This window comes from Chionomys nivalis, chromosome 5, assembly GCF_950005125.1.
Source record: "Chionomys nivalis chromosome 5, mChiNiv1.1, whole genome shotgun sequence".
Taxonomy (NCBI): domain Eukaryota; kingdom Metazoa; phylum Chordata; class Mammalia; order Rodentia; family Cricetidae; genus Chionomys; species Chionomys nivalis.
Genome location: NC_080090.1, coordinates 51,046,574 through 51,069,025, shown reverse-complemented (window position 1 = coordinate 51,069,025; position 22,452 = coordinate 51,046,574). Strand labels below are relative to the sequence as shown.

At 47.5% G+C, this 22,452-nt stretch overlaps 1 protein-coding gene across 1 annotated transcript in view; it reads right to left on the bottom strand.

Annotated features, from left to right (window-relative positions):
• Acox2 (acyl-CoA oxidase 2) overlaps positions 1-20,998 on the bottom strand; it is a 29,891-nt gene extending 8,893 nt beyond the window's left edge. The window contains exons 1-13 of the mRNA XM_057770068.1: positions 20,939-20,998; positions 18,755-18,975; positions 17,981-18,143; positions 17,628-17,779; positions 16,785-16,892; positions 15,049-15,168; positions 14,460-14,575; positions 13,729-13,901; positions 11,810-11,972; positions 9,925-10,115; positions 8,121-8,300; positions 5,110-5,215; positions 1,651-1,868 (exon numbers count right to left, since the gene is read on the bottom strand). Coding sequence (XP_057626051.1) covers positions 1,651-1,868; positions 5,110-5,215; positions 8,121-8,300; positions 9,925-10,115; positions 11,810-11,972; positions 13,729-13,901; positions 14,460-14,575; positions 15,049-15,168; positions 16,785-16,892; positions 17,628-17,779; positions 17,981-18,143; positions 18,755-18,914 — 1,850 coding nt within the window. The 5' untranslated portion in view covers positions 18,915-18,975; positions 20,939-20,998. The remainder of the gene's footprint in view (positions 1-1,650; positions 1,869-5,109; positions 5,216-8,120; positions 8,301-9,924; positions 10,116-11,809; positions 11,973-13,728; positions 13,902-14,459; positions 14,576-15,048; positions 15,169-16,784; positions 16,893-17,627; positions 17,780-17,980; positions 18,144-18,754; positions 18,976-20,938) is intronic.
• Positions 20,999-22,452: the final 1,454 nt, after the last annotated feature.

Sequence of the window (22,452 nt, the reverse complement as noted above, 5' to 3'; positions counted from 1 at the left end):
GTGGAGCCAAGGCACGTATGCGTACACGCAAGCACGCACGCACGCATGCACGTACCATGCTTATGAGGTGTTATGGTTGTTACGGTTCTCTTTTATGTCTGATTATCACCAGCCAGGCCCAAGTGTTTTGTTTTTTCCGTGTGTTTTCAAAATGCTAATCATTTCAGAAAGACAGGCAACTTGTCCTCTGTAGTACTAATTATACCCTTAGAGGTCTCATACTGGATCATCCTGCATTAAGATAAATTTAACACCTGGTATAAATGTATTCAGTGTACATCTGACCATTTTTGTTGGTATTATTACTTGTTTATTTTGGTGGGGTTGCTATGGTTTGTGTTTGGAGGTTAGAGGATGCCTTTATAGAAGCTGGTACTAGCCTTCTGCTGTTTGGGATCAAACTCAGATTATCAGGTTTGGTGGGGAACACTTTGACCCACAAGCCATCTCTCTGGCCCCATATTTGATGGTTTAATTGAACAAACATTTACTGGTGACTAGCTATCTGTCAGGTGCTGAAATATAGCCACAGGGGCGTGTTAATACTGCATTTTAGAAACAACAACAAAAAGCATTTGATTGAATTTTTTAGCCTCTTATGAAACCCTGCACCAATTTAAAATCTTTTTACTAATAATGAGAACCACTGAAGGTCCCAGGAGAAAAGTCACTTCCCTCCACACATAAAAGGCATCATATTTTTTGCACAGAAAGGTTTAAAAAATATTGCGTTCTCAAGTTACCTTAAAAATATGCATATATATATGACATAGTAAATAATTCATAGTGTTTTAATACCTGTTTCTTCTAGTTATCTGGTATCTGGTCAGGACAGACTTTAGTTTTGATGTGTTCTTAAAGCAATATTTACTTTATGTATAAAATGGCAGGATGAATGTCACTAGTATTCATGACTCTAGATTGTACAGGGTCAGCTCTACATTTAAAAAGTATCATGTATTGCTTTATAAAACAGTACATAAATTATTGAGACTAAAAAAGCATCTTTAAAGGATGTAAAGGAGTAATAAAATACATTTATGAAACTTGGTGAGAATTTGCTCAAGGAAAAGTCAACAAAGACCTGGATATGCATACCACACACATAATAATAAACTACCCAGGCACCTTACCACACAGGTGAAGAGAGCATGCCCAGTGGCCAGAAGCTCTGAATGTTCCCAGCTCCTCCTCTGCCTAATCACGCAAAGGTACAAAAGTTCACTCTCATACACCTAAGCTTGCTCAGTAGCACAGGAAGATAAAATCCAATTCAAATGCTGAATGAATTAAATGAGATGATGCATATAAAAGCTCCTAGCACACAAATCCTCATTAAACACTGCTTATGATTAAAATTGTTATTATAAACATGCCCATATATAGGAACCTTGATTTTATTCACATTTCTTAGACACTGATCCTTGCCAATGTTGGAGAGTTCGACTGAGGTAGCTAATTTATTCTTTAGCACTTTGATTCTAATTTTCTCCTAATTCCTCTATTGATTTTTTTCATTAAGCTCAGTACTTTCTGTTGGTATAATTGTGCTGGACACTAGCCTGTCTAGACCCCAAGTTTACAAGGTCTTAGAGTGGGAAGCAACCCGAACACCAGGGTCTAACATGAATTCAAGTCCCAGTCACTCACCGGATCACAGGAAGCAGGCCGAGAAAGGCGGATCTAGCCATGTCCACCTGGGCCCCAGACAGGAAGCCATCATGAAGAAAGTCACCTGAGGTAGTCAGAATACCATGTAGCGCATAGAGATCACAGAGGCGTTGGAGCACCCGCTGAATCTCTGGTTCGTTGCCTAGTTTCTCCATGGCTTCCTTAAAATTCCTTACGGTGATGTAGTAGCAGTGGGCCTATGAAGACACAAAGATGCATAGGCCACCAACTCTCATTCCCAGCTCCACGGGTCATTCTAGAGGCCTGGCAAGATGTTTGGAGTAAGTGTGCCTTCTAGAGGGCTGGTGGCTATTTTTTGTCTGATGGAACCTTTTTGGTGGTGTGAATATGCATATCTGTGTATGTGTACTGGGGACGAGGTGGACTGTGAAACTGGGCCTTTGGATTCCTCATTTACGTGAGATACCTTTAAGAACATTAGAAAATAGAAAGAAACACCTGGGCAGGTAGGAGAGCTGGCCCCGTGGCCATAAGGCCAGGAGAGCTGTCCCTAGCTCCCTTATGGGGAACCAATCCTCCAGCTGCCCAGGCTCAGACCCAGGGTTATGACTTGGCCTGCCCCAACATCTACCCCATCTATGATCTGCTGGAGCATATGAAAGATCTGACCCACAGACCCAAAGCTGCAGGGTCTCCACAACACAGAGCACTAACGGGTGTCCAGGAAGCATCCTGGTGGGGGCCCAGCATCAAACAGGTAGTGAACCCAGGGGCCTCAAACCAGACCAATGACTCTTTGCAATGAACACTTAGAGGCAGAGATGTATGGACAAAGGGGTATACATCATGACTTGTTGGGTCACAACTGCACTGCAGCTTCTGTGACGAGATTTTTAATTTCTTCCATATTTTTATTTTTCTCATTTTATTTTCTTCCCTTTTTTCTCTTGAATTTCATTTTATTAGGGGGTGCACAGGGATTGAGGGGGGATGCAAAAAAAGGGGAATGAATGGGATCAAGATATATGATGTGGAAAACAGAATAAAGAAATAAATGAAAAACAGGAAACTGAGAAGGAATAAATTGCCATGTTTTGATATTTTGTTAGATTCCTCTTCTCAAAGCTCGTCAGGAAGGTGCTTAATTATATTACAAACTGTAATGGTATTAAGTCTGAGAAAATTCAAATAAATATAAAGTGCAGCAATGCTAGGAAATTTCACCAGGGTCAAGATCAAACCAGCTATACTCCTGCTACCTGTAAGAGTTCCATCACTGATGTCAAGTGTGTGATTATGTCAGAATCACTAACTCTACAACAAAGAGTACCCAGAATGGGCTTATTCATGGCTTAATCTTGAAAAATGCATTTAAGTGATTGATTCCCTTTTGACATTTAAAAAAAAGAACTGTTGTTTACTACAGAAAACAACAAAAGACATTAGAAAGACTATAGGAGGATTGAAGGCTAGCCTGGGGTACCCGGAGGGTGTCAGCTCCTCCCCCTTTTCTCAAGAAAACAGCTACTTACTGTCTGCCATGTTAAGGCAGTGTGTGTGCACATGTGTGCACTGAAGAATGTATGTGTGAAATGTATACTAGCGGGCATTGTAAGCAGTACTGTTGTTCACTCGGCCGTGGTGCCGTGGAGGAGGCCTGACTCTGTGTTTCTTAACCACTTAATGAAGAGTGGGAATCAGTAAGCAAGATGACCACTACTAACCTTAGCCATTTGAGTGTCTTCCCTGGGGTTCCCTCTCTCCTCACCCCAACAACTAGTGTGCTGCCTGGCTCTGTGGGAGGTCGTCAGGACCCCTGTTGTTTGTTAAATGACTGGAATATGGGGCTGCTGCCAGGAGGAATCCCTTTAGGAGGGAGGATGGCAAAGTTCTCCTAGTCCTTTCTTCCAGTGAGTTCTACCAGGGAGTGAGAGGCCAGCGGCAGGTCTCTTCCTGGAAACTTCCTGAGGACGGACATATCTGTGCCTCCGTGGCACATGGGAAATGAAGGTGTCTTGGCTCCACTGTTTCAGTCCTTCACCTTCGAAAGGATTCTGTTAGCCTCCCTTATGCTAACTGATGGAGTCCTGGCTGGTGTGTTTAAAGTCAGAGCACTAAGGTTTAAAGACAGACAAATGAACACTGGGCAAGTGTGTCTCCTTTCCTGTGATCTGGCTGACCCTGTGGTTGGTAGGGGTCTCAGCACAGCGGGTTGAAGACTACGTGGAACTCCCGATGCCCAGGAGCGGTGGTCTGCAGGGTCCATGCCAGCCCCGGTTGCGTGTGATTGAATGCTGGGTCGCCAGGTGGCGCTCGTGCTCAGTCTGCCTGTCAGCCTGACCTAGGCGTGCCTCTGCAGGTACTTTTCAGGACTCCTGTTCTGAGAGAGCCCTTTTCAGGCCTGGACTTTGACAATGGGAATGAACACTTCCCATCTTCCAGTTGTTGATAAGCGAGACGTCTCAGCTGCCTCGGCTTAGGAGGCATTCTTACTGCTTCCCACCCCGTGACCTTGAGTCCTGTAACCTATGCCCTGTATCTCTGCATCTCTCCGGTTTTACTCTGTCTCCACCATGCTCATAGTAGAGTCACCCTCAGGACGGACCATACTGTCTCTGCTTTCTTCTGATTGGCTTCCAGCCCTTTCTTTCCCCTGCAGCTTGCATGATTCTTCTAGAAACTCTGATTACTCCTTCCAAGCGTGGCACTCTCTCCCTGCAAGGGAGGGAAGAACCAGCCATCCTACCAAGCTCCAGAAGGCCTAAGGCCTCAGGCCTCACCCCTCTCCTCCTGCTCTTCCTGCTCTGTCTGCCTCACCGTAGCTCAGTTCTCCTGCTTTGGCCTCCTGGCCAACTAGCCTTTCCTACCTGCTTTGATGATACCTGCGCTCTTTGCTGGGAAACCTCTCCCAAGCGGCCACAACCCTCAGACAGCCAACTGCTGCTTGAAATCTTAGCCCGTGTACCCCTTTCTTCTGGAGAATCTTTTGGGCTCTGCAGGGAGTGTAACCAGCAGCCATTTCCCATCCCATCCTCATGCCTCCCCGATTATAGCTGTTTGTGGGTGATGTCTTTGCTGTTTAGTATCCAGTGCTGGTGAAGAGTAGATGGTCAAATATTTATCGACTGGTGGCGAAATACGCACAAACACAAAAGAGAATGTAAATTGGATCAGACACCCTAGGATTGCCCGTGGGGCTAAGGGGAGACTTGAGCTGCTTTTCTCTCTGGGAGGAGCTATTTGAATGTCCTGAATCAAATCCAGTAGCAATGCCTCATTAGATTTTCCTAAAGGCTGCCAGCAAGATGCTTTGGAGTTAAGTCCTTTAATTAAAATTCTCTGGACTACAGCCTTGGATGCAAGATGAAGGCAGTCTCTGAGGAGCAGGTGTGGGTAAGGATGTGAACTTGAGTTTTCATAGCACAGTGGCCTACCTGGGAAACAGAACAAGCCCCTCACAGCTGACAGACATCTCACCTTAGCAGCCTGGAGGTGTATGGCAGCGGTCTGGTTCCAGGCATCATGCTGGTCAACCCCAGATCTCATGAGGGTCTGTGTGTGGTGTGCCGCATCCTTTATGAGCCTGGGAACCAAAGAAAAGAGGCTCAGTATCCTGAATGAGCAGGAAAGAGAACTGATGGGCTACTGGGGTCTCTCAAAAATGGAAATGATCTCACTGATGTCTTATATGCCATAAAGCTATAGACTCATAAACATCTCTTTAAGGGCGGGCATTCCCAATTTACAGTGGGAAAAACTGAGTCCCAGGGAGGTTAATTAACTTGCTCAGGATCCCACAGCTAATAAGGAATAGGGCTAAGATTTTTTCCCCCTCCATTGAGACAGTATTGCTGTATAGCCCAGAGTGACCTAGAACTTTAAGTCCTCTTGCTTTAGCCTCCAGGAGTTTTTAAGCCCTTGGATCTACTTCAGGCCATCCTGTTGAGTGACTTCTTATGGCCAGAGCAAGGAGAAGGTTTATTCTTCTAAGGCTAATCATCTGCAAATTCCCACGTGAGGTACCTAGATACAACAACAGAGACCCACCTCCTGACCTCTGAGCATTAACTTAGCCGTTTGCCGTTATAATAACCTTTAGTCTGTTTTCTACAGTGTTTATCTGGCCCTTGGAATTTCGGCATAAAACAAACTGTTTATTAAGCAACACCGAGTTTGCTTTGTAAGGGACTTGATAAGCAGATGGTACATTGAGTTCCAAGGCAGGAGATGCAGAATGGCCTTTTAATTCCCCAGCAGCCTGTTTTCCCTTCCCCAACCTTCCCAGCCCTGTGTGTCCTGTGTGTTTATCAGGTTAGCTTACAGATAGATCCCTGTTTCTAAACACAGTACCTGGCATGCTACAGGCATTTAAAAGTATTGTGGAATGAATAAGCAAATGTCTCAAGTTGCCTTTGATCCTAAGGAAGCTGCTACCCTCCTCGGGACACAGGTTGGAATGTAAGCTTTCTTGGTAAATGCTGGAAATGTTTTCTCCAGTTTCTGGCTTTCCATTTTGGGACAGAGTTCAGAAAGTTCCCTTCTAGATAGTTAAATCTCTTCAGTGATGGTGTTTGTATTTGGTTGGTTAGGGTGTGTCTCTTTTTCCAGTCTCTGGAATACTTAGTCATTTCTGACACATAGTATTTGGTGATATTTGTTAAATGACAGAATGGGTATATTTTTTGGGGGGAAGGGAGTTTGAGACAGGGTTTCTCTGTAGCTTTGGAGACTGTTCCGGAACTCCCTCTGTAGATCAGGCTGGCCTCAAACTCACAGAGATCCGCCTGTCTCTGCCTCCTGAGTGCTGGGATTAAAGGCGTGCGCCACCACTGCCTGGCAGAATGTGCACATTCTTGGGTGGTTTGGTTTTTTTTTTAGTTTTCTAAGACAAGGTTTCTCTATATAACAGCTCCAACTGTCCCAGAACTCACTCTATAGACCAGGCTGGCCTGGAACTCACAGAGACCTGCCTGCCTCTGCCTCTTGAGTGCTTCTTGAGTGCTGTAATTAAAGGCCTAGCTGTTTTTTCATAGAATTCATGTTATAGGTTGGAGAGATGGCTCAACAATTAAGAGCACTGGCTGCTCTTCCTGAGGATCTAGGTTCAAGTCCCATCATCTGCATGGTAGCTAACAACTGTTTGTAACTCTAGTTCCAGGAGATCCAGTGCCCACTTCTGGCATCCATGGGCACCTCTTGTTTATGGTGCATAGATATACAGATAAATACTCAAACACATAAAATGAAAATAAATAATAAAAAAATTAATGTTTTAAGCTAGGCATGGCATTGCACACCTTTAATTCTAGCACTGAGGAGGCAAGAGGCAGAGGCAGGTAGATCTCTATGAGTTTGAGGACAGCCCAGTCTACCCAGTGAGTTCCAGGCCAGCCATGACTACATAGTGAGACCCTTACTTAAGAAAGGAACAACAAATAATATATGTTTTTGGGCTGGAGAGATGGCTTAGCCATTAAAGGCTAGGCTCACAACGAAAAGTATAATATATATTCTTTCTAAAAAGACATGTATTTTCATGTATTTTGTACTTGTGTGGGTTTATGTGTACCACATATGTGCAGGTGCCCATGGAGCCTAGAAGAATATGTCAGTTTCCCTGGAAACCAAACCTGAGTCCTCTGCAAGAACAGTAAGTTTTCTTAATGGTTGCGCCATCTCTCTAGCTCTGAGTCCTTAGTTTTGATCATGTGCCTTGGACTTGACTAGACCCTGACTACAAACCAGTTCTGTTCTGAGGTATAACTACACTTCTGAAAATTGCCTTTATGCTTTCTTTGTTTATTTAATGTGTATGATATATATATGTGTGTATGTGTGTGGCATATATGTACATGTGTGTATGCATATGTTAGTGGGTACATGTGCTTGCACAGAGTCTAGAGGATGTCAGAAATCCTCGTCTATCAATCTGTGCCCTATTCCCCTGAGATAGGGTCTCTCAGTGTACTTGGAGCCAGACTGGCAGCCAGCAAGCCCAGTAATCACCCTGTCTCTGCCCCACACAGTGTGGGCATTACTAGTATTACAACTTGTGCTTGCCTGTTTTACACGGGTGCACATAGCTACTTGACTCTGAAAATTATTATTAGATTGTGGGATAGTTCAGACTTAAAACACTACTTGATGGCACTGATTTGTACATTTGTTCATGGACAGTGATTTATGTATGAGTGCATTTGTTAGATTGGAACTCACCATAGGCACCTAAAGGTTTAAAGGCTTCCTCTCACTAGCCAGAGAGGGGATACATTTCTACCACTGTGACTGGGATAAAGAAACGGTGGTGGTTAATGGCTGAAGGGTAAGGTGTTCCTTCTTCTACACCCACAGTCATAGGAGCTGGAGGTCTGGAGAGGCAGGGGATGGCAGTGGTTGGTAAAGCACTGTCTGCTAGTGACCATCCAGCTGTCCTTGTGTGGGAAGGAGCCCATCATGAGTGGGATGCTGACTTCTCTGTACTGGCTTACCTGGTGGATACATGTGCCCAGGCTGTGGTATAGAGATCGGGGCAGAGGAAGTCAGCTGCTGCCTGGGCTGCACACCTGGCTGGCCCTGGTATGGCAAGATACCTAACAGACGGAGGGAGAGGCTTCCGTGGTGTGGAGTTTGCGGACACCTGAGCCTGCAGGTAGCTCTTCATCAGAAACCTGGGAGGTGAAGGTAGACACAGATGAGGAGTGTGTGACTCTGTGGGACCCTCAGCCCAGCTCCCTCACTCCCAGGGTCACACACATTCATGCTGTGCTCCAGTGGGGGAGAGCCGGGGGCTCCAGGCCTCTGCCCAACAGTCACTCTCTTCTGTAGGATCCTCAGTGAGATGTACCCGAAGTACTAGTTCCTTTAGCAGGTGACAGGAGCATGCAAAGCTGGGCTAGACTCCCTTAGATCCTAAACACAAGTCCTTTTGAGGTTTGTGCCAACAGACGCGTTGCCATCAGGATAGAGTGGGGACTTAGGATGTAAGTATAGTGTCTGTGGCCATCTAAAACAGTCAGATAAATGAAAGAGTACTGACATAAGGAAGAAGGAAAGTGACTCCGGGCTGCTTCTGTGTGCAACAATCCAGGGGTTACAAGTTCTGTACGCGGACAACCCTGGGCTCCCATTAGCTCTTCTGACACCACTGTGGGATGCTCTACAATTGTCTGCGCTTCCCTAGGCTTCAGTTTCTTCATGACAATGGGAATGAATTTTCTTGTCTAGCAGGGTGGATGCGTGGAGCTGAATGAGATACTTGCAAATTGCTTGCCAAATGCCGGGTGCAGGTTACCTAATGCATGCTTATTGTATCATTTTTATAACTTGAAAAAGTAACCCTGCTAAATGCTATGTGTCATATTTGCCAGAGAGGTCCTTTTTTCTTGGATGCTGAAGCTGTTTAGTTGCCAGAGAATAAATGAGTATAAAAATGTCAGTCATCAAAGGCAGCTGGCAAGAAGCAGCCTATTTGGAGGAGGCTGGTGAGGCCTAACTGTCCCTCAGGGTACAGCCTGTTCTGTGTTTCCTCAATGAGCAAGGTGGAAAAGTCTCTGCCCTCAGGGAAATCCTGGTTTAACTAGGAAGCAGAACCAAAAAGCTAAGCATAAGCCAGGCCACGGTGGTACACGCCTTTAATCCCAGCACTCTGGAGGCAGAGGCAGGCGATCTCTGTGAGTTTGAGGCCAGCCTGGTCTACAGAGGGAGTTCCAGGACAGGCTCCAAAGCTACATAGAGAAAGCCTGTCTAACCCAGTCTTGAAAAACTGAGAAAAAAAAAGCTAAGCAAAAAGTTGTGGACAATTATGGATTGTGATAGCGTCCAAAGGAAATATGTGGTTTTGAGTGGCAGGGGGCAAAGGAAAGAAGAGTATGATCAACCGAGGCAGGAGGACCTGAGAGCAGGGTTGGTCAGGTGGCATCTGGATTATAAGGGCTGAAAGGACATAGTATATACTGTGCCATTTTCCTTCAAGTAGAGAGAAGCTAATAAACCATTTTAAACAAGACAAGAGCCCCCTGTGCCTATGGAGAAGTGGGGACAGGAGAGAAGCAGGATCCCAGGCAGTAACCTGATGCTATTTTCTGGGTAAGACAGAGGGATGGCCTAGCTGGGGATAGCAGGGAATTTGGGGGAAGTGGGCAGATTAGGGACACACTGAGATTTGGGCAGCCCTCAAATGGTACTTTTCCAAAGCCTACTTCTTCCATGGCATCAAATAGAAGCCTCCGTTAAAGCAGAAGCTTAGTGGACCCCCAGGGTAGGGGCAGAGATCTGGACAACTCTGGACTTTACCTGGCCACTTGCAGGTAGAGCACTGTGTTCTCGCCCTCATAGGTGCAAGAAGCTGTCACTTGAGTGACCAGTGTTGGCAGACCGCTCAGCTTCGAGTAGCCGTGACCACCGCAGGCCCTGCGACATATCTCTGCCCCCTGAGTACAGAAGTCTGAAATCATGGCCTTCATGCCAGTGCTCAGTGCATGGAGCTGCAAGAACAAAGCAGTGTAAGGGCCCTATAGAACCGTCCAGACTTGTCACCTGGTACCTGCTACACGCTGGCCACTGATTCTCAGGGTATCAGACAAAGCAAATAATCAGAGGTTATGGCTTGTGCAAAGTCACACAGTGTGACTGTGTGACTGTAAGAATGAAGGAAAACCTGCCCTAGCCAGTGTCTCCAGGACCTTCCCGGAGTGGGTCCACCATCCTACAAGAGTCATGGGAGCTTGCCAGCAGGCAGAAGTTTGGAAAGGTGGCCAAAGAAGGCCTGCATCTTCCCAGGTTGTAGGAGGGTGCCATGTTTCAACTGTCTATCCCAACTCCTGTTGAAATCTGAATCCCAGAGCAATGGTGTCAGGAGGCAGACCTTTGGCATGGATGGGGTCATAAGGTGAAACCTTCATGAGGCATGTTAGTGGCTGCAATGGCTGGGATGTCTTCTCCAAAACTTCTGTTGAAGTACAATTGAACAATTGCTACCTCTGAAAGCTTTCATTCCCACCCACCATCTCTGTGTCTGTGTGTGGGGGCGGGCACAGTGTATGTATGGAGGTCAGAGGACGGCTAGCAGCAGCCAACTTTCTCTTTCTAGCATGGGAGTTCTAGGGATTGAAATCAGGTCATCAGGATTGGCAGCAAGCACCTTTATCCATAAACCATGTTGCTGGTCCTATAGTTGCCAACCTAACTGTTTTAAGAGGTGACTGGGCCATGAGGGTTCCTGTGTTATGGATGAGTTCGTGCCCTTGTAGGACTGAGTTCCTTATTGTGGAAGCTGCTTTGCTATAAACCTGAGTTCCCTTTCTCAGTGCCTTCCCGCTCTTTCTCTTTTCGTATGATATCCTTTGCCATGCTACCACACAGCAGGAAGGCCCTTACCAAACAGTAGCACCATGACAGGGGCTTGATATTACCAGAAGAGTAAGAAATTAGTTTCTGTTGTATACAAGCCGCTGGCTTCATAGACGTTTGATAGAACAACTGGGCAGAAGTTGTCAGGCAGTGGCTTAGTTTAAGGTTTTGGTTCTTGAAAGCCCCCATCCGTCTTTCAGACCTTCGCATCTATGGGAGGAAGGCCTCCTTTTCCCTTTCCGTCTCAGTTTCCTTGCCAAATAAGAATGTAAATGGTGTATACTATGGAGAGGGTTAATGAAACAATGCTTTAAGAGCCCAGCACCTACACAGACGGAAGGTGTGTGAGTCACAGCCTCATCCTAGACTCTGAGAGTATTGAATCAACGCATAGCTTGGACCATGGTGCCCTCTCTGGACCTTATACAATTTTGGGCCTTTGAAAGGCAAAGCAGAGCCTCTGACGTGTGTTATCTTTCCTGGTTGAATACATAGATGGTTCTGTTATTTTGTGGCCGGTAGAATAAATCAGGTTAGTTCAGTTCAAACTGTGCCATCAAATGAATTTAGTTGACTTTGTCTGGGGTTGTTTTGGTTTCTCTCGTGCACTGGGGATTGTGGCTCAGTGCCCCCTACACTCACATTACTGCTAACGTTCTTGGAGCGCTCTAGGGGCCGGGTGTCTGTGGATCTACATATCATGGTATATTTCATCCTGATGTCCTGGGGCATTGGGAGACAGAGGGCCTATGGGAGCCGGGCTGTAGCCACTTCCCAAGTGGAACAGCCTTAGCCACCCGCCAGGAGCAGCTCTCGGCACACAGAATACCTCAGGCAGGAGGCTGAAGTCTCTTTTCAGAATGGCACTGTAGGCACCATGGAAGAATTCTAAGAGGCTGGTGGCCACGAAATGAAAGGCGTAACTCATGGCAAGCTGAGGAAGGAGTTTCTGCTGCTGTGTCTGGTAGTCCAGGATTTTTGCCTCTGGCTCACTGAGGGGAAAAGAAGCAAAAGGTTTAGAATTTCACTCCAAGCCATCTTTCCATATTCCTAATACTGTCAAAGCCGAAAGGAACATTGGACCATTGAAAGGCCAACATGAGGTTACTATGTTTTAAGCCTCACCCATTACCAACATTCACTCAATTTCCTCTAAAAATACCCTCAGCATATACATCCAATATCTTATCTGAAAATCCGAAAGGTTCTGAACTCCAAATCGCCTGGACACAAAGGCCAGGTGAAGGGGTGTGGCCCTGCCCCACTGATGATTAGAGTTGGTGACCTTTCACTGCCCATGACCAGGTGCTTGCTGCGTGACGAGAAATGCATTGAGCTTAAGAACTCTTAGGGTATGAACTTCGGCCCGCGGATATGTAAGAAAGGAACTGTGTCTTCCCTGTCCGTTGCTGTGTCTTCAGCACCTGGGGCTACCTCCAGCATGTGGAGACCTGAGTCATGGGATTGAGAGAGAGTGTGTGCGTGGAAAGTCTGCTGAAGTTGGTGGGAACCTGGGATCTCTTCCTCACACAGCATGCACTCATAGCCAGCCTCGGGACCCTTCCAGACAGAGGTGCTATCACCTCTTGCCTCCGGTACTCAGTCCTCCAGGGAAGATGCGCCCCGCCTGGAATTCAAAAGCCCAGGCCTCATTCCGAGGCTGTTGCGAGTTTCTAAAGGGCCTCTGAGATTCAAGCTTGCTACCCTTCCCATATTCCACCCTTACCGCCACCCTGAAACTCTGCCCCTGTTACCTCTATTTTGCAGACGTGGAAGCTGAGGGAGAAAGAAGTGTGTGATGCCCAGGTCTGCCTGGCATCTAGTCCTCAGCGTGTTTATGGCAGGTTGGGACCCTTCACGTCAAGTAGCACCAGGCCTGGGGCTGCGTGTTCTCAAGCTCAGACCTGGAGACTTCACTATGCACAGGGTGTGACATGAACCTGGGAGGGCCTCCTCAAGCCCAGGCCAGTCAGTAGGGTGGGAATGGAAACTCCCCTTGGCACCATGGTCCGTTAGGCTATGACATGCCCTGTTGCCACTTCCTGTTCTCAGTGCAGTTTGCTGCATCTTGAGAGCGTGTGTCCATTTGGGACCTATCCCAAAAGACTTGTTTCCCTGGATTTAAATTTAACTAGTGTATTCTTTCTGGAAACATACACATATACTCTCAGATGTCATATAGCAACTCTTGCCATTCTATGTCATAGAATGGAGGGGATGGGAGCCAGATGCAACAGACAATGAAAAGAAGGGGTCTAGACTTAGCCTTCTCACAACTAGGCACCGAGTTTGAGCCAGGCAACACAAGTTTAGTCACGTGCAGACTAGGGCAATTGGCTTTTACCAGACACAACTTGACAACAACCAACCAGCTTCGACAATTGGCAGACACCAACTCACTAGCTAAGTCACAGTCATGCAGGACAAACTGGAACTCAGCAAATGGCCTGAGAAACAGCAAGTGGCACAGGGTAGAAGACATGGTCACTCAGAGCCTGATGGGGTCACACACTGATAAGAGACTAACAGGTTAGACCAGCCAGTGTAGTGATGGAGTAGAGAGAACTAAAGACCCTACCTGGACTGCATGCATGTGTGTGTGTGTGTGTGCATGTGTGTGTGTGTGTGCATGTGTGTGTGTGTGATCTGCTCCAGCACCAGGGCTCTGGCAGAGGTGGTGTCCGAGCAGACACCATGGGACTGAATGTCAGCCATTTCTGTCAGGGTCAGCCTTCGGGTGCTCCTTGCCTAGGCCGAAGAGGGGACTGGTGGCGTATGACCGAGTAGCGCACAGCAATGACACATGACTTCTGGAGGTAGGGTAGGATTCCTCTTAACAGCAGCCACACCCGTGTCACCAGCATGGCTAGATAATTGCTCTGTGGTGTCCCGAGCCTCCGGTAGGTACCATCTGGCAAGACCTGTGTGTAACAGAGACAGGTGCTGGGTTGGAGCCGAGGCTCCCAGGCTGCACTTCCATGAGCCTCCATCCCTGCAGGCTTCCCGCTTTTGCTCACCGAAAGCAGACCCCTTGTGCAGCATGATCTCCAACACGTGAAAATGCTTACATGAGACACCCCAGAAACCCCCACCTTTTACACCTCAAAAGGTACAGGCTGGCTAACTGGGGACTTCTGCCAACACCTGGGCCATACCTGTTCTGCGACTGATTGTAGGGAAACAGCATGTTCACCCTCAGCTCCTCCCCTTCTGGGGATCTGCTCTGAAAACCATGTGGTAAGTATTTAAAACCATATTTAAGTATGGGGAGTCTGAGGCTTAAAATGACAAGATTTCCCCAACACTGTTGTGCTCCTAAGCTGGGTCTTATCCTTATCTGTACGACCCCTAAGCCTCTTTCTGGGGGAAGGGGCTTGGGGTCCAAACGCAGCTTTACTGAGGCAAACCAGAGCCTGTGGCAGTTATGCAAAGGGTAAGCGCCTAGGTGGTCTGGGGCCATAACCTTCCCAAGATCTAACCTCTGCAAAGCGACTCAGCATGTTCTCTCTGGGAACCCTCACGTGGTTCAGTCTCAGGAAGCCATTGTCTATGTGTTCCAAGCCCATCTTGGGCCCTATGTCCCCAACTGTGATTCCTAGAAGAGGGTAGAGATGAAAAGGCCTGTCAGTTGAGTGCATGCAGTATGCCAGACACACAGACACAGGTATTCACACACACACACACACACGCACATGCACAGGTACATACACACAGGGACACACACATGCACACACAGAGTATACACAGACACACACTAAGGTGTACATACAGGCATGCATAGAGACACATATAGGCATGCACGCAGAGACACAAAGGCACACACACACACACACACACACACACACACACACCATGGTATTCAGGCTTCAGGTAAGCAAGCCAAAGGCAGATGCTGAATCTTGTACTAGTCAAACAGCCAGCTCATATTATATTAGCTCTGTCAATTGGATTCTTTCTAGCCAAGGGAGATACGTCCTAGCTTCTGCACATCTCTTGAGGGATTCAGGATGGGGAAAGTTGTTAGGAGCATCTTATAAGGGGGTTCTTTGAGGAAGCAGTAGAGCTTACCTGGCAGTGGGGTATGATCCTGTAGGCTCCGGATGGGCACAATGAAGGCATGCATACCATGCTGGGCTCCTGAGCAGATCAACTGGGCAAAGACTATAGCATGGGTGACTGACCGTCCCACTGAGCAGAAAGATAAGAGGCCCATCACAGGAAGTTTATGTACCTTGTCTTGCCTCTGCTTCCTGGGCTTGGGGTTGCTGATAGACACCTTTGAGTTCTTAGAAAGTCACTGATGACAGAAAGAATTGCCACCAAAAAACTTAGCTAGAGAAAACAGTGACTTGTCAAGGGAGTTTGAAATGAACAACAAACTTTTAAAGAATTTCTGTACCCTTCCTACCATGACAGCTAATGAATCAGTCTGCTTGCTGTCAGTCAGTCCCATACTGACTACAACCATCCCCTATCAAAACCCGGCTAGGGCCCAGCTCTTGGCTGAGGTCTCCTAGTTCTTGCAGGGCAGGTCTTATTTTCCAGATAGGGAAACTGTCACTGGCCTGGAGGAGGAGAGCTGGAATTCAAATCACATCAGCCTGATCTTAAAGATGGATTTCTTTCGCCTGCAAATTTGATATTGATCACTTAGTTATCTTTGTTTCCCTGGCCCTCTCCTCTTTCTTGCCTTGCTTTCCCCATTCTGCTCCCTGCCCTGCTTTAGTTGAATTCAAATAATTTGTTTATTCAATGCCCATACCAGGCATTCTCTCACTGGGTCTCCAAGGGCTACAGTGAAGTCCTTAGAAATTATTTCTCAAAGGGATCTTCAGAAGAACCCTGTCTTTGAGTTCACAGATGTTTGTGTGGCTGCCACCTGATATCCATGTGATTGGAGCTTGTCTGAGTATGGAGTGGCAGGGGCAGGGAGGATGTTTAGCCACTAACTAGGACCAGGACATGTGCTTTGGTAGGTAACAAGCTTATTGTTAACTTGGGAGGCTAGAACATAGGATGTGTGGGGATGTGTGTGTATGACTATCAGTATATTGTGTATATACACACGTGTGTCTTGGGAGGGCAATATATGTGTTCTATACATGGATGAGTGTCTATGATGGGGCAGTGTGCATATTTTTGTGTACATGTTTCTAATAAAGGCAGTGTCTGTGTGTTGTGTACGTGTACAGATGTGTTTTCATGCTGTGTACCCACAAATGGCTGTCAGTGTAAGTTATGTACATACACATTTGGGGGTTTGTGTGTGTGGCATGTATATGCATAGATGTGCCTGCATGAGGACAGTGTGTCTTGTGTACATGCATGTATGTGGAGGAGCAGTATGTGTATGTTTGCATCTACATGGTGTCTATGCATGAGCAATGGTGTACATGATGGTAAGGGCAAAGTTTGTGTTGTGGGGCAGTGTGTGCTGTGTTTATCTGTGACTCTAGGGGGCAGTGTGTGTTTATGTATGTTGTCTGCTTGCATAGCTCTCTGTGGGATAGTGTGTGTGCTGTGCGCATCACACGTGTTGTGTGGGGCAGTGCATATGTGATATGTTCTTGACATTCATCACCCACAGGTTGAGTGCATTTCCTTATCTACTCAAAGTTCCCTTGGGACCTTCCAGTCACCTACTAAGTAAACTCTTCACATCCTACCTATTTCAGTCGGTTTCAAGGTGACCAGCCTAGAACAGAAAATCAACGTGATGCCTGTTGGGCACCAATGTTAGTGCTATTCAGCCCCAGCTTTGTCTTCATGCAGGGAGACAGGGAAGTAGGGAGGAGGATACTCACAGTCCCCAGGCCACCACTTGGTGGCAGTCATTGTAGGGCTGTGTATCACAAACTCCTGGGTGGCAGCATCATAGGTGGCTTCAGTCTCCAGGCCCTTCAGGTATGTCCCTTGGGATCAAGGGGGAGAGTTAGACTGTTGGGCCAAAGTGGGGTACTCACTCGGGAGTAGCTCCTAGGTAGGCCTGGGTTCAGTGTGGGACAAGGTGAGCTCCTGACTGATGGAGGAGGGTCATCTTTCTATCTGTTGCTTTCATTGGTTAATTAATAAAGAAACTGCCTAGGCCCATTTGATAGGCTAACCCTTAGGTGGGTGGAGTAGACAGAACAGAATCCTGGGAGAAAGAAGCTGAGTCAGGAGTCGCCATGATTCTTCCACTCCAGACAGACGCAGGTTAAGATCTTTCCTGGTAAGCCAGCTCGTGGGGCTACACAGAATATTAGAAATGGGTTAGATCAATATGTAAGAGCTAGCCAATAAGAGGCTGGAACTAATGGGCCAGGCAGTGTTCAAAAGAATACAGTTTCCGTGTAATTATTCCGGGTAAAGCTAACCGGGTGGCGGGACGCAGCCCCGCTGCTCCCACTTCAACACCTGACTGCAGCCCTTTCTGTGGACTGTATGAGGACATAGGAATGCATACTGATGCTTCCAAAAGGAATGTCTTGCTCCTTTGGTAGCTCATGCAACGTATGTGTACACATTAGAAAACGGAACTCCTTCCTCGAGACCCGTGACTGCCATCTGCTGGGGTGTTTCCAAATTAACATGTATGTCTATGAGCTATGAATGGGCCCCCCTGGAGTTGTGCAGTCTGAACACTGCATGCAGCAACTCTGGCTCACCATGTCCCAACTCTGTCTGGGCATATGTTGCGATGATTTGGAAATCTTTGCCGAGTTGGCCCCATTTAGCAATCTGCTCATCTGAACCCAGACTTGTGAGAGTGTTCATGGCAATACCGTGCAAGTTTAAGTTGGTATATCCAGCAAGTGCTCTGTGGGGGAAGAGATACTATAGATGAGTAGCCTGTTGGAAGATGGGTGCATAAACCTTCAAACTGGCTGGGGTGTAGGAGGGAAGGGGCATCTGGCACCCTAGGGTTCCAGTAAGTCCTCCTTTGCTGAGGGAAATGTCTTTTGGGCTTGGGGGTTGCAGGCAAGCCTCTCTGGTGGGTGGGGCTACCCTGGATGAGCACCTGTTAGCATAACTGCGTTCAGGACTGTCTTCTGACCAGCCCAGATGCCGGGCTAGCATCTCAAGGTGGAATGTCTTTTGAACTGCAGCCTCATAGAGCTGGTCTTGGTTCATGAAGTAATGGTCTTTCAAGCTGAACACCGGGTCACTTTGGAGGATGCTCTCTGCAGCAGTGAGAACAGAGGACTTCGGTGGCTTGGATAAGGTTCCGGACACCTTCAGATTTTCCCACCCACTTGCCTCATGGATTTGGGAAGGAAGTCAGCTGTCACTGTCATTTAACAGCTGAAACAGGTGAGATCCCTGAGGAGAGAAATGTGCTTTGCCCACTATGCTCTGGTGGAACCAGAACCAGGATGTGGATCTTCTGGTGTCTGGTGTCAAGGACCAGTTTGCTACTTGAAAGCGAGACTAAGCTTATAGATGGAGCTCATTTGGTATAATGGCAAATGATAAGAATGCACAGAGCCCTGGGTTTGATCCACACCACCAGTTCCCCAGTACCACAGAAACCAGGCACGATGGCTTACACCCTCAATCCCAGCATTTGGGAGGTGGAGGCAGGAAGATTGGAAGTTCATCATCCTTGGCTACGTAGCAGTTTGAGGCCAGCCTGGGCTACAGATGGCCCTGTCTCAAAACAGCAAGCAACAACAACAGCAACAGCATTAGTTAAAGGACCATTAGTTAAAGGGGTACAGAATTAGTTAACGGGCTGTTCTAGAAAAAAACATATGGGTTCAAAGCCAGCTCTTGACCTCATGCCTCTGCTTACCAACTTTCCTCCTCAGCATAGTGTTTTGGACGCCTCCGTCAAGGATGTTGGTGAGCCGATCCACACTGAAGGATGGTGTGCGCCTTTCGCTGTCTATGTCAGGGTGCACTTGCCTGCTCCAGGTGTCCCCCAGTGATACTCGGTGCATCCGGCTCCCCATCCTGGATCTGCCTGGTGTCTGCCTTGAGTCTCTGTTCTGAGCACTAGGAGGGGCCAAGAACCTGCATGCAAAAGGCATTGCCCAGGGCTTGGGTCAGCCAGAAGCCGACTTGATTACCCGAAGGTCATCACGCTCGCACTCTGTCCTCATGGCTGCTGACTGTGGTCCACACGTTGCTCACGAGTGAATGCAGTTCATGTTGCTCTGTCTGCAGTAGCCAAGATCAGGATGATTTGACCACAAAGCTCCTATTCTGTTCTCTGCGGCTTGTGTCACTGCAATGCCTGGGACAGTCTTCATGAAAAGTCAGTGGGAACCAAGCAGAAGAGAACAGTCCTAGGAAGGTTGAGCAAGTGGCTACCACCAGAGGTGGCTGAGAACTGGCTGGGGTCTGACATGAAACATATTCCCTGTTCATACTTTACCGTACTGGGAGGCTCACTGCAGGGACTCTGTGGTCCCACTCATCTTTTATCTTTATTTCTGTGATACCCAATGAGCACTGTGGAATGGGGTCTCCTGGCATAGGCCTGTAATTCCATCTACTTGGGAGGCAGAGGGGATCAGAAGACCTACCTGGAGTACAGAATGTGTTCCTAGGATGGTCTGGGTAATTTAGTGAGACCATGCCTCAAAGTAGTAGCAGAATAGTGGGAGAGTGTTTGCCTAGCCTACACAAGGCCCTGGATTCAGTTCCCATTACTGTAGATGAAGAGGGTAGAGGGGAAGAGGAGGAAAAAAGGAAAGCTTATGGAAGGAAGAAAGAGAGGAATAGAGCTTGCTCTCTTCCTGTGAAGTGTTCCCCTGGAGGCCCTGTAACCCCCGCAGCTAAGGTAGCCCCTGCCTCCTTCACACCAAACCCATGGCCTTTTAGAAATCCCCGTTCTCCCACCACAGCGAGTCAACAGTTAGACTCATCCATTTACCTTCTTTGAGCACCCTAATTCCATGTGTTCCTTGCTATCTCCTTGGCTACTGCTCAGCCACCTTCACGTCTCGCCTGGTCTCAGTCTCTCTTATCGTGTTTTCTTTTCTTGCTTGTAAATGGGTCCTCAGTGTCCAGTTTGTAGAAAGGAGTCCTTGCACAACCACACACTTCCCACCAGCTAGCCCCCCTGCTCTGCCACCTTAATCCCAATGCCCTCTTTTCCTGACCTTTGCCCTGCTATTCCCTCTGGCCAAGGCTCAGCTTCCCAGTGCCCTAGTGTGAGCTCCAGCCTCTTGTGACTGTACAATAACTCAACTCTCCCAACTGAGCATTCCTGTAGGAACTGGGCATCCCTCTGGTACACTCTTGCCCAAAGCAGTGAGGGCTAGGAAGGTGACACTGTGTCTCCCTGATCTCAGAGCGTGGCTGTCCACCTTCCTTCTGTTTTCCTTTCCTTCCTCTCCTGAGCCTGGAACCTGAGAATACAGTAAGGGCCTAGTCATTTCCTAGTGAGGACAGGACTGAGGAAGGAAGTACCCTTGTCAGGCCACAGCTCAGGCAAACTTCTGAAGTGGGGCTGTGGGGTACTGACGGGTCTGGCATGTACAGGGAGCTTGTTGTCTGCCTGCCTTCCTGTGAGGCTTCCTAGCTGCCTCTTTTTGCCTCTACCTTTTTTTTTTTTTTTTTATGTCAGATGTTCTTGCTGTTCCCCAACTGTCCAGCCTTCTGCCATGTCCAGCCTTCACCAGGGCTCTGCCTCTGCCTGGACACCCTTTCCTCAGATGTCACTGTGGCTTCCTCTGTCTCACCTCGGTTTCAGGCCTCAGTTAGGCTCCATGCACCCCCTTTAACAGCACAAGCTCCTGCCTGCACTGCTGATACCCCCTCCTTTCCCTAACCGTCTAACAGGCAGGACAAATAACTCATTGCCTTTTTATTGCCATTACCGGTTTCCCCCTGCCGAAATGTAAACTGGCTGCCTATAGGAGGTGCTTGTAGATAAGACTGAAGGGAAGAAGGCAGCGCTCAGAGTCGTTAAGGACGCCTAAGCTCCTCCTGAACCCTTGCTAGGGTCTGTCAGTCCTCTGGGACTCACCTTGTCTCACTTCTGTCCTGGGGCAGCTCTGTAGGCCCGGCCTGGCGTCTCTGCTACAAGCCCAATCTTTAGACTGTTGGCCCCACCCCTTTCTCCTCCCCCAAGGGCTGGGATTTACCGGCCGAGTTAGAGTGCAGTTCCAAGTCCTGCCCTTTCCTGGCAGCGCCCCAGGGCCAGTAGGGATCCCCTAGAGGTGCTAAGACCTGGTGGTGTTCCCACAGGAAAATCCTGGGTCCTAGTGGCCCCTACTGTCCTGTCTGCAGGGAGGTGAGTTAGTCACGTGAGCGGAGCACGTAAGAACCACAGGGAAAAGACTGCTCTGTCAAGTGAATGGCTTCGCTCTAAATGTGGCCTTGTCTGTGTCCTGCTCACCGTTGGTGTACACGTGTGGACACCTACCCTGGCTCAGTATTTGAGGACTACTGCAGTATGTTATTTCGGGTACCTAGGAAAACCGGTCTCCACAAGTGAGATTGCCCTATACCTCCACCCTTTGCCCGGGGAGGTAGGTTGGAGTCTTCCTGCTCTGAGTGAAGAAATAGGTAATTCCGTGTGCCCAGGTTGTGCAATAAGTAAATCACCAGCCTGAAATTTGAACCAAATGTCAGGTGGCAAAGATGAACTCTTGACTTCATTTGTATATTATTGGGAAAGAAGGCACAAGAGCCAGGTCTCCTGGCAGGACTTCAGAAGCCTGATGATTCTGGGTAGGTGTTTTCCTATCAGGGACCTTGTCCATTCTCCCTCTCTGTGGTCATACATGTGCATGTGTGTATATGCGTGAATGTGTTCATATGCATGTATATTCTCACACTAAGGGACTGTACAGCTCCCCAGTGTATCCCCAAGATAGCGTCCAGTTTGTTATACAGGAAGATGAAGTTCCCTGTGACCCAGGGTCCCCTAACCTGTCATATTGGGACTGTGTGGCCTGGACCCCTGGCTGTAGGTGGTAGCTACACAGGAGTGAGGGTTTCAGGTTAGATAGTTTTGACCAGGACTAGTGGAATGGTTCAACAGGCTGTTTTTCCAGAGATCCTATGTTCAATTCCCAGCACCCAATTGCTCTCAATCATCTGTAACTTCAATCCTACAGTGTCCAAAATCCTCTTTGAGATCCAGCACCCTTCCCTGGCCTCCATATGCACTAATTGCTTATGGTGTATAGATATACATGCTGACAAAATGCCCATACACATAAGAATAAAATAATATAAAAGAATTGAGTGATATTCCTCTCGCTATATATTTATATTTATTTATCAACCAACGGGGTATCCAGGTTGATTCTGTATGTTAGTTGTTAAATATTGCTGTAATGAACACAGGAATGTTTCTCTCTGTTGAACAAGTATGTTTGGTTTTTATTTATTTATTTTGATAATGGATATTCTAAAAGGTAAAATTGTACTTCATTATAGTTTTAATGTTTCATTTTCCTGATGATCAGTAGTGTCAAGCATTTTTCAAATATTAACCATTTCTATGTCACCTTTTAATATTTTTCAGTTTCT